We start from the raw sequence: 12,267 nt of genomic DNA, 5'->3' as shown, positions 1-12,267 counted from the left end.
TGCATAAACACTGAGGTGGGTTGTAGCTCAAAGCATGTCCTGAAATGAACTACAAGGGGTTCAAAGCACCCCCTTCCCATTTCATGAACCTGCTCTACTTGGCAAGATATGATACTTGGAGCCCAAAGCTAGAAAGTCACTAGGATCTCTGGTCAAATTGTGATCCATTTACTAATTATTCCTTGGAAATATTTCTGGGCACCAGGTCCTTCCTCCATAGTGTCTCCCTATCTGCTAGCATATGTTAGCTGTCCCATCACCAGCCAGCACGCTCCTCTTCTGATCAGTAGGACAACAACCCCTCCCCCGAGCATAGATTCAGCATCTGGTGTAACAGTGTCAAGCCATAATTCTTATGCAGACAGTACTGCTGCTGGGAGTGGAGAGGTGCCCGGCCTCAAGGTTATGGGACAGTGGCTTATACCATCTTGTGCAGACACATTAAGGTTGGGGATGGGGTCAAGTGATATCTCCAAGGGGAGTACATTTGAAATCGGCGCCGGTAGACTTGGGCGCAGGATTCAGCGGTATATGGCTGATCCTGCTTCTGCACAAGTCCGGGCCGTTTTAATTACTATTCCCCCTCCAGGCCGACATGGATAGTGGGGGAATGAAATAATTCGGCTTCCGGCGATTGCTGGAGGCCGAATTATTGTGTTTTTTAAGCAACCTCGGCTCCGTCTTCTGACAGACCAGACGTTACTCACTGAGCGCTGCAATAGGAGTGATTCCTATTGTAGTCTATGGAGGCGCCAGCTGCGCCCAAATCTAGCAGCGCTGAAAAGCACTGCTCCGCTCCAAGGGAAGTGCAATAAAACAGATGAACCAACATGGAATGGAAATTTGTTTACAAAAGTATTTGCACTATTTGGCAAAAGTTATGCAACCCTTGTCTGGGTAACATCATAATGGAGTGAGGATTGCTGAAAGGTTAATTAAATGAAAGTTTGTGCAAGTTAAGTCATGCACACAGCAAGAACTTATATTTAATTAAACCAGGTCAGTCTGGTTTTATTAACAGTAAAAAGGCTCCCTCAAACACATGAATAGGTCTGCAGTCACATTTCCCAATGTGCTACATTTGTAAGAAAACCAATTATCGCTTTAAAAAAACTTTAGTTCACTGGGTCTCAATTGTGGTAACATTCAGTTTTCCACAGACTCATGATGCTCACGTCTAGAACTCCATGGAGAAGCAGGTGATTTGTTTGATCAACTAATAGATTTGCAAAGCTCTGATTGGCTACAATCACATCCTGCTTTAACACAAGATCATGACTAGCAACTCAGACTTCCATATCTATCACCTGACCAAACTGATCACATGCATCTCCATGAGTTCTCCTAGATATGACCATCACTAATTGACTCATTTTAGCAATGCATTCAGAGTTCATCAAAGGCCAGGGAAGGCATTTAAGTGAATGAGCATTAGTAGCAAGTGCCTATACGGTTATGATGGTTTCAATAAATTGTAGGGAATGAGCAGCTCTATTCATACGCAGAAAGAAATCTGCTTCCAACGGAAACTCCTGGTGCAAAATGTCCTTTTAAGACAATACTAAGGTGGAGGGCCTATCTCCGTATTCATTGCCCATCACATTCCCCAGTGGCAGAGCAAAGGCTATCGCACATCATAGATCATGGACTAAACACTAAATTGCAAAGTGGTTCAGACAAACTGTCCTCGCCATATGCTGTAAACCAAGCACAAATATGCTGTAAACCAAAAAAAAAAAACGAAAACCTAACCAGGTCTTTACTGTAGAGATGGCACAGATTAGATGTGGACAACCTGACCATTTATAGTCAGACTGCCCGTCTATCTAATGCTGGGTACACACAGATTTTCTGGCCGATTTACTGTCAGATCGATTATTCCCAACGTGTTCAATTTGCTTTCCGGCCGATTTCCGAGCATTCTCTGATCGATTTCCTATTAAAGTGCTCAGAAATGGATCGGAAAGCAAATCAGACATGTTGGAAATAATCGACCTGACAGTAAATCGGCCAGAAAATCTCAGTGTGTACCCAGCATAATGTCTGTTTAGGTATCCCCTGAGGTCCCAAGAAGATTCTGTTGGGGGAAGGAGAGAATCAAGCAAGTTCAATTTTTCTCCATCAATTGCTACTGTTATTTCATAGACCGGGCAGATTTTTCCTCACTTGTCCTCCCCCCCCCCCATCCCTGCTATCCAAGCTGAATGTGCCATACTGGAATCACTGATTGCAGTGCCTGAAGGGTGTCAGATCATGCCTGCATATCCAACAGCACTCCCCAGGACTCAGCTCAAACCAGAAGGACCTTTGGGCTCTTAGCTTAAAAACTACTAATGCACAAGAGAGTTAAAATCCATTCTTGACAGCAAAAATTTAATGATTCTTTTAAAATTTGTAAGTGTTCACATTTTGTATTTCTTGGCTGCACAAACATCCTATGTGGGAGAAAAACAAGACAAGCTGCTTTATCTTCAATGCAAAGACACTAGATTGTAGGAAAGAGGCAACACTGGGATCTGTGGATCCCATCCTCTAATTCACTGACACAGCTAAAGGGCAGTTTGACCTTTTCGATCTATGAAGCCTTAATACAAGTGGGGGTGGAGGGGGAAGGACATTAACACATTTTAGGGCTTAGTGTTTCAAAATAAAAACAAAGCAGCATAGATGCACCTCGGTGCTGGGAAGAGAACTCAAAAAACAAATAAAATAAAATGCATGGCAACACTGTCTTCATGACCCCTGACAAGCTACTGTAAGGAAAACTGCAAAGCACATCGAAAGTTAAGAATTTCAGCACAGTGTGGCTTGCTTTGCATATAATGATCACAACAAGTTTGGCAATTGAAGAGGATACAAGAGCCTTGCTAATCACTTAAGACTAAACCCTTTCATCTGCAACGTGACTGCCGCCTACCTATACCCTGGATGTTGAACATGAATACTTCGACTATCAGCTGGCTCAGGAGCTCTAATCATTTGGGGTCTTTGAACCTTTGCAAGGGGAGCCATGCTCTGATCTCTGAAGCAGGACTGCTGAAAGTCTGCTCCAGACAGGTAATCCATGGTCTGCATCACGTTGTTCTGGTTGGAAGATCCTCCTCCGACTGCTCTATAATGAGTGCCACCAGCACAATCCAAGGGGGCACCACCTGCCTGCGCTCCATGGAAAGGCATGGTGAGGTCCTGTGATCCCGAGCTGTCACTGTTTGGAGTAGGCAGAATGTTATTCCATAGGGGCTGAAAATAATGTCCGTTAGTATATGGCAGGGTACCCGGCAAGCCATTCACAGGAGGGGAAGGGGTAGGTTTATCAATGGGGGGTTTCAAGCCAAAAGACTGGCTCATACACAGTTCTTGTGGGTAGTTCTGTTTACCAGGAAAGACCTGGGCAGCAATATCTTTCTGAGTGTGTTTCCCAGGAGGTCCAGCACTTTCGCCGCACATTTGCTGCAGATGTGCCAGCTGATGCTGGTTCCATGACATGGGTTTCATATCACCAGGGTATGACGAGGGAACTCTGCTCATGTTCACCATAGGGACATTCCCAGAGGCAGCAGAGGAAATAGCAGCAGCGGCAGCATGGTCTACAGCAGATCCAACACAGGAAGGCATGGGGATGCCATGAGTAGAGACCCTGGTGCTTGCATTGATAAGCAGGTTTCGACTTATAGGGCTGGGGTTGGCAATCTGTCCCTCACACACCGAGGTAGTGCCCATACCAGCCCGAGCCTGGCAGAACTGGTTAATCTGATGTACAATGCTTCCAAGGTCTGGTGGTCTATTTTGCTGCAAGGTTGCGGCCATAGAAAGAGGGATGGTTGAGGTAGACACTGTCACATTCGGAGGGGCATCTGCATCAGGCATCTTTCGAGCTCCATGCAAGCCTGGTTGCAGAAGGTTGTTAGAAGAAGGGTGTGGCAGAGTCTGGTGGGTCACGCCAGAGGGGTGCTGTAAGGACGACTGTTGGGACATGCCTTGCGTATGCTGTGACCCCATGTTCTGTGGATGCTGCATTCCCTGTGTGTGCTGCAGCGCTTGGGACATATTCTGAGAGTGCTGCAGGACCTGAGGGAGGTTCTGTTGGTGCTGCAGAGTCTGTGACATGCTCTGCTGGCGTGGCATGGTTTGTGGAATTCCCTGCGCATGATGCAGTGCCTGTGGCTGTGGTATACTCTGTGTGTGCTGCACACTTTGTTGATGCTGAAGGGCCTGTGACTGGGAGATGCTCTGCGTATTCTGCAGACCCTGAGAATGCTGCAGCCCCTGCGGCATGCCCTGAGGGTGCTGCAACGTCTGAGGGTGCGACAGGCTGTGTGGATGCTGCAGTCCAGGTGGCATGCTCTGAGAATGTGACAAAGTCTGCTGTTGCATGCTCTGAGCGTGTTGCAGAGCCTGCGCATGCTGTAGGGCTTGCTGGGGCCGGGAAAGCCCCTGAGGATGGATTAAAGTGCTAGGTGCAACATATGGAGCAGAGGGGGGATTCATCATGGAGTCTGGCAAGAGGCGGGCACGGTTCCCGTCAAAGCCTTTCAGAACACTTTTAGCCGGAGACTTGACAATTGCAAGAAGACCAGTCTTTGAGTTGGTCTGCGATGGATACGGACTGTAGCGTTGCCCTGACGTGTCTAGGCCGTTCACGGTGCGGCGAATATGCTTTCTCTGTGGAACCTTGACGCTGTTTGGAAAGATTTTTATTGTCAGGGGATTATTGGCAACTGTCTTAGCATAAGCATCCAATTCTGCTGGAGTAGGATGCTGAGCAGATCTCATCTTCTGTGTAGTATCCCCTGCCAAAAAAAGAACAAAGACAAATTCTATGTTAAGACATTTTATGTTTTTAAGTGGAAAGCAAAAACAGATCATATAATCAGGCAGAGACCTATAATCTTGTCACTCTTTAGCTCAAGCAACATACATATGCGATGGTTACAATTTCCAAACTTACAGCTTTATGTTAGAAGACGTGAAAACTAATTTTTCTCATTCAAAAATCATTTCAATGCTCTTAGATCACCAGCAGTGAAGGGAAACTGTGACTGCTTGCAAGGAGTTACAAATTGCTGCCCTACTTAAAGCATACCTTGGTCCTTAATGGAATCAGAATTTGACAACTTGTGTGTGGGGAGGTGCACATAGGCTTACCACGTCCCATGGGCTGGAGTCTTCATCAGTTTATCTGTAACCGGCTTTTTGTTCTAAAGCCTTGGTCGGCGCAGGATGTCCACGGGAGTACACACGCACTCCTGCTGGAAGACACAGCCGGGGTGTGCGGTCACCTGACCCAGGCATACTACACACGCATGCGTTGTATGTCTGCTATGGCACCTGGTGACCCTGCAGACATACTGCCCTTGCACCGACCCAGGCTGTGCAATGGGGCCGGTTACAGATGAACGGATAAAGACGTCGGGGCACGGGACGTGCAGTAAGCCTATGTGCACCCCCCCACACACACGACGTCAATTTCCGATTCTAAGGAGTAAGGTATCCTTTAATGTGCCCATACATCTACCGATATATGGGCAGATCGACCAAGAGACAGATCTCTCTCAGATAGAATCAGAGAGATCTGTTGGCTGCCGAAATCCAGCAGGCAGATTCTTGATCAATTTCACCATGAAATCTTCTGGGGGTCGGCCTCGTGACGCAGCATCCGCTGCATCAGTCGCTGTCCCCTCAAAATGTTCACCCATCACCGTGTCACCGTGCATTGCAATATCTCACCCGTCTGGCTGCCGCTAGTGTCCAGCCGCTCCTTCCATATATGTCACACATGCTATACGCAGGCAGCTACATGGGATGCAAATGCAAAAGAAGGAGCAGCTGGACATTACTAGTGGCCGGAGAAGTGAGATATTTTAATAATGCACAGACAGGTGCATTAACATTTCGGACAGCAGCCAGGAGAGCCATTGAACGTTCCAATATCACAGGACATTACCACTGTGCTTCTGATTGACCACGGTGCCCCGAGAGGTCCCAGCATATTCAACCATTTTCAAACCAAAATTGGTTAAAACCTTGCTATAGCATGCATGTTGCAGCGCTAGTGATGCACCTGCACAGCCTCGGCCCTTCAATGCCGCCTGAGGAGTTGGGTGCTTAAAGCCATCAACCCTGCAGCTTTTCTTTCAAGGACAGATTTGTGAAGCTTCTAAGAAAAACAAAAAACAGATCTACTTACCAGGGGCTTCCTCTAGCACTTAGAAGCTTGTGTCCCTCGCCGTAACTCCGCTCTAAGCCGGTCTCCCCTCCATAGCCACTGCGCATGAGCATTTGCACTCCTGAGCCTGGGAGCGCAAGAGGAGCGGTCACATGCATGTACAGTGGCAGCCGACCTGAACGGGTCCGGAGGCTGCTACAGAGGGGAGACCAGCTGGGAGTGGAGCTGCAGTGAGGGACACAGGTTTCCAGGAGCTGGAGGAAACCCCAGGTAAGTAGATCTGATTTTTTTTTTAAGTTTTCCAGGTGTACCCTTTAAAAGGGAATCCAAGGCGAGTCTTATGGGGGGTGTGGACATATTAAACAATGCATATTGCCTGGCTGTCCTGCTGATCCACTGCCTCTAATATTTTTAGCCTTTGACCCTGAACAAACATGCAGATTAGATGTTTGACAAAAGGATAGGCAGCAGGTGTGTACTACTGACCAGAAAGATCAGCAGCGGGACAGCCAGGCAGCTGGTATTGTTTAAAAATAAATATAGCAGCCTCCATATGCCTCTCACCTCGGGTTCCTTTTAATATACATAACATCTTGAGGCAACCATGCATTAATTAAAGCAGGTTTTGGTAGACTCTGGACAAATAAAATACACTCATTAATATACATAATACACCTTTGAAGTGCAGGAACAGGTCATTTTAGTTTGAGAACACGGTGGTGAGTTTTTATTGTAGTGTATGTTTATATGCTTTGCACGCTATACTTTCTACTTTGATAACAGAATGAAACTGATATAACCGGGTGGGAGGGGGAGTCATGAAAATAGTAATTATAGGGTAAGCACAATGTAATAATAGAAATTCTAGCTGAGCTTTGTGGCATTACATCAAATCTCTAATAATGCTAGGCCAGTGTTGCCAAGGATTAAATTTATCTCTGTGTTCTATACGACGTTACGCTTCACCAAGCCCGAGATGTATAAGGAGGAAAGAAGAAAATAAAATCAGCAGGATTAAAAATAGTCTCGTAAAAACATCTGAATAAACGCTTATCTGAGCACACCATTAAGTGGACACAGTCACTATAAATGTGAGCTATCTGGTCCATCTAGTCAAAAACCACCCTGTCCACATGCTTGATCTACACCCCTTTCTCATTCACATGTGCACAGTTTCCGTCCAAAAGAGGGAGCAATTCTTCACCTCAGACAACGCCAACACTGAGGATTTTACTGCTCAGAATGGAAAAGGTAGAACCTACATCAAGACTTCATTTCCATGCTCAGAAATTTAACAGACAAATGATCCAATGCCTTTATTGGGTATCCCTGATACAGCAGCATTCAAGCAAATATTAAAATCGAAAGTAATGTGGCCAGTTACTTGGGACTCCCAGTCACGGGAATGCGATAGAGAACGCACGCAGCACATGGTCTGCCATGTAGATTTCAGGGAAGACCAGGAGGACGTAAGGAGGCTGGAAGAAGCCCTAATTAATTAACTGGCTACATTACTTTCCACTTACCGTATTTTCCGCCGTATAAGACACACTCTCCCCCAAAAATGGGGAGAAAAAGTCCTTATACGGCAACAGCCGGAAATCCCCGACTTCTTAACGCCCGCCGATACGAACCGGCGCCATGTCGGGGATTCCCTGCCTGTGTGCATCCTCCAGTCTCCTCCTCTTGTCTTTTTTGTAACCCCCACGTCTCCTCCTGTCTCTTAGGTCCCCACTATGGTCCTCCTGTCTCCCCCCGCGTGTTTCTGCCCCCTCCCCTTGTGTTCTCTGCCCCCCCCCCCCCGGGTGTTGAGCGGCAGCTGCTTACCTCATCCGTCATGCACTAGAGGACGCCGCACACAGAAGCCGGAGGTCTGCAGTCCACACTGGCATGACGGATGAGGTAAGCAGCTGCAGGACCACTGGGGAGACAGGAGGACCATGGGGGGCACATAAGAGACAGGAGACATGGTGGTACAGACATGGGGACATATGGGGTAGACATGGGGACACAGAAGGACACATGGGGCAGACATGGAGGATACATGGGGGACACAGGAGGATACAATTTGAGGGAAAACATGTACAAGACGCTCCTGGAATATGGATGCACCAGGTTTAGTTTTTTGTTTTTTACTGGTTTTTGCCCTCTAAACCTGGGTGCGTCTTATATTCCGGAGCGTCTTATAGGGCGGAAAATACGGTAATATTTCCTTTAATGCTGCCAGATCAGGGATACCCAACGAAGGAGAGCAATGTTGAAACATGCACTACACCACTGGCACACAGCGGGCTGGCGCCCAAGCTCTCGGGTCCTCTAACATCTAGGACCAACAGCTCTGCTGGCACTGCCCTACAGGAGACGGAGGACACAGACCAAGCTCTACTGTTTGTTCCCATTTTCTCACAGCCGCTTTAGAGGAGCAGCACAGAAAAGTATTTGCACACTCAAAGAACCTAAAGCAGGGGTCGGCAACCCGCGGCTCCGGAGCCGCATGCGGCTTTTTCTTCTTCGCCGCGGCTCCGGTGTCAGTGGCTGCGGCGCGCGTGACGTGTGCTGTTGTCGCTGGCCGGCAGCCTAGCAGAGATGCCGCCGGACCAGTGCAGTGCAGGGCTTCGGGCGGCCATGTTCCTGTAGCCCTGCAGGCAGGACATGACGTAGGAAGAGGATCGTGGGAGTTGCGCGCCACAAGGTCGGGACAGGAGGTCTTCTGACTAGGTGAGTAAATGAGTTGTTTTTTTTAGATCTGCTGAAGGATTGTGCATATGGGGGTCAGATCTGCTGAAGGATTGTGCATATGGGGGTCAGATCTGCTGAAGGATTGTGCATATGGGGGTCAGATCTGCTGAAGGATTGTGCATATGGGGGTCAGATCTGCTGAAGGATTGTGCATATGGGGGTCAGATCTGCTGAAGGATTGTGCATATGGGGGTCAGATCTGCTGAAGGATTGTGCATATGGGGGTCAGATCTGCTGAAGGATTGTGCATATGGGGGTCAGATCTGCTGAAGGATTGTGCATATGGGGGTCAGATCTGCTGAAGGATTGTGCATATGGGGGTCAGATCTGCTGAAGGATTGTGCATATGGGGGTCAGATCTGCTGAAGGATTGTGCATATGGGGGTCAGATCTGCTGAAGGATTGTGCATATGGGGGTCAGATCTGCTGAAGGATTGTGCATATGGGGGTCAGATCTGCAGAAGGATTGTGCATATGGGGGTCAGATCTGCTGAAGGATTGTGCATATGGGGGTCAGATCTGCTGAAGGATTGTGCATAGGGGGGTCATATCTGCTAACGATTTGTTTTATAATGGTTTTGCGGCTCCCAGTTTTTTTCTCTTTTCGGAAACGGGTCCAAGTGGCTCTTTATGTCTTAAAGGTTGCAGACCCCTGACCTACAGCATCAGCACATCATTTATGTCCCAAGTAATTAAACCTGAGATCTTCCCCAGTCCTGCAAGAGAGCCTGGCATGACTACTAAATATCTCTTCCCCCCCCCCCCCCCAATGCCTTTTTTTAAAAAAAAAAAAAAGGTATCTTTTCCCTGCTGTCTGTAATGGCTTCAACAACAAAAAAAACACAAGCTTTATAGCAGACCTGAACTCAGAACTTAATCACTGCTCTAAAAGATAAGCAGCAGCATAATAATAATAAGCTGGCCAATGATATACTTACTCGGTGCTTCCTCCAATCCCTTGCAGCTTACATGTCCCATGCAGCATTTCCACTTGCAGCCGCTGGCCCAGGGTCCCTGCCAGTGCCCCGAGATAGTACTCTACTGCACCGCTGTCACTCAAGTCCACATTGTCCGCAGCGTACTGCACAGGTGCAGAACTACTGCAGGCAGCATGGACTTGATTAACAGCGGCGCAGGTAAAGTAGAGGAGGTCGGCCTCTGCACCGGGGAGGACCCCCGAGCCGTCAGCTGCGAGCGGACATGCTGCTTGGGACAGGTCAGCTGCAAGGAACTGGAAGAAGTCCCGGGTAAGTAGATCAAGGGGCAGCATGTTATGCTTGACAACTCCTTTAAGAACCAGCACCATTGAAAACAATTTTAAAGGACCTCTAAAGTTAGGAGCACTGTGTACCAGCTTCTGGGATTTCTCTTGCCTTGTGTGAAGGCTTGGAGTACAAGGAGATTATCTAGAAGTGTTGCACAGCCATAGACAGACTGCACTTACAAAGAGCAAGGAAGTAGCATTCATTAGCCTAGTGCAGGGATCTGCAAACTTGGCTCTCCAGCTGTTAAGGAACTACAAGTCCCATAAAGCATTTGTCTTTATGAATCATGACTGGCTGTCAGGCTCCTGCAATGCATTGTGGGACCTGTAGTTCCTTAACAGCTGGAGAGCCAAGTTTGCAGATCACTGGCCTAGTGTTAAAAAAATAAATAAAAAAAAAATTTCGTTTTAATTATCAGCTCTTAAAGCAGGGGTCTCAAACTCAATTTACCTGGGGGCCGCAGGAGGCAAAGTCAGGATGAGGCTGGGCCGCATAAGGAATTTCACAATCGTGGCGCATCGGCGCCTCTGTCCGCCCCTCTCACTCTTCCTTCACAGAGGGGCGGGGAGAGGCGGCGATTGACGTCAGGAGGGGCAGAGCTGAAGCTGAAAGCTCTGCCCCTTCCAGGAAATGCCGGCGGATTGCTCCCCGGGCGATTTGGGGGCTCTGCAGCCCTTGTTTAGCGGCGGGGATGCAGCGGATTACTTGGGAGCACTGAAGCAAAGTATAAGGAAGCTTTTGCCGGCGAGGGCCACAAAATATTGCATCGAGGGCCGCGAGTTTGAGACCCCTGCCTTAAAGTGTACCCGAGATGTCAATGGGTGTATTTATACTTACCTGGGTCTTCCTCCAGCCCCATGAGGTGCATGGGCTCCCTCACCATCTTCTGCTGCTGCTCGATTCACTTGTTATCCCACCCCCAGTAATCTGGCCAGCCGTGCACAGCCCTGGAGTGTTCTGCACCTGCACAGTACTACTGGGCCAGCGCAGAACGCTCTTGGCTGCGGGAGCACGACTGGGGTTGTGTGCAGCCAGACATGCCAAGAGGAGCACAGCCTGCCCGATTACTGGGGAGAGATAGCAAAAGAACAGAGCAGCTGGAGAGGACAATGGCTATCATTCATAAAGCATTCCCGCATGCGGAAATGCTGAAAACAGCTGACATTACCGAGCACTTAGCAAAATGTCCATTCATAAAAGCTGTTACCACATGAAAAGCTGACATTCCCAAGCAGTGCGATAAATTACCGCCTTGTGCGGAGATTATCACAACACGTCACCATATGTCAATTCATAAAGATTAGAGCAGACTGAATCAGTACGGAGAATACCGCTCCCTTGGATGTGGCGATAAGCATGCAGATAACAGCTAAGTTAATGGAAACAGACCTCCCAGGCAGCAGCAGTGAGATCAGAACAAAAAAAAGGTATCCCAGAATTCCCAGGCTGTTTAACCCCTTGGGTACCTGTTTTCAGATATATTTCACATCTGAAATCCTGCATGTGTAACATTTCTTGAAGTAGTTCTAAGCTGTGGCAATTAAATAGATTGTTTAGAAAGACTAATAGACAGATCCAGTGCAGATTCAGGGCAAACAGAGGCAGTTTAAAAAAAAATGCACATCTAAAGGGATGCTGGGGCTGCCTCTTCTATTGTAACGCGGTCTCTGGAGGAGAAAATCATCAACTCAGGCAGCTTCTCTTGTTTCTGCAAGCCTACCGACAGCCTAGTTCGGGAATATACCGCAGTGCTATCACAACTGTAAACTTTTTTTAAATCAATGAGCACACAGAAGTCTAATACCGAATGCGGTATTTTCCCACCTGGATTTTTTTTTACCGAACACACTTTTATGAATGATAGCCATTGAGGGAGTTCATGTACCTCATGAGGCTGGAAGAAACCTCGGGTAAGCAAGAAATACCCCCATTATCGACATCTCTCTGAAAGAGGGACAAATGAGGAGGGAAGAGGAACAGAGGGACATGACTCCCAAAAAGGAACTGTCCCTCCGAAAGAGGGACAGTTGGGAGCTATGTGAAAGTCTGCCACCCAAAAGTATCTGTGAAGAGAGACAAGGCAGCTGTCAGCTGCAG

The 12,267-nt window shown here is 47.8% G+C and overlaps 1 protein-coding gene across 7 annotated transcripts in view; it reads right to left on the bottom strand.

Moving 5' to 3' along the window:
• Nucleotides 1–1,988: 1,988 nt before the first annotated feature.
• Nucleotides 1,989–12,267, bottom strand: part of FAM222B (family with sequence similarity 222 member B) — a 183,179-nt gene continuing 172,900 nt past the window's right edge. For all 7 annotated transcript variants that reach the window (XM_068265902.1, XM_068265903.1, XM_068265906.1 and 4 more), the window contains one exon: nucleotides 1,989–4,790. In XM_068265902.1, the coding sequence (XP_068122003.1) occupies nucleotides 2,914–4,790 (1,877 nt within the window). In that variant the 3' untranslated portion in view covers nucleotides 1,989–2,913. The remainder of the gene's footprint in view (nucleotides 4,791–12,267) is intronic.

This window comes from Hyperolius riggenbachi, chromosome 2, assembly GCF_040937935.1.
Source record: "Hyperolius riggenbachi isolate aHypRig1 chromosome 2, aHypRig1.pri, whole genome shotgun sequence".
Classification (NCBI taxonomy): Eukaryota; Metazoa; Chordata; class Amphibia; order Anura; family Hyperoliidae; genus Hyperolius; species Hyperolius riggenbachi.
Note: the sequence above shows the minus strand (reverse complement) of the source record. Positions and strands in the feature narration are given on the sequence as shown.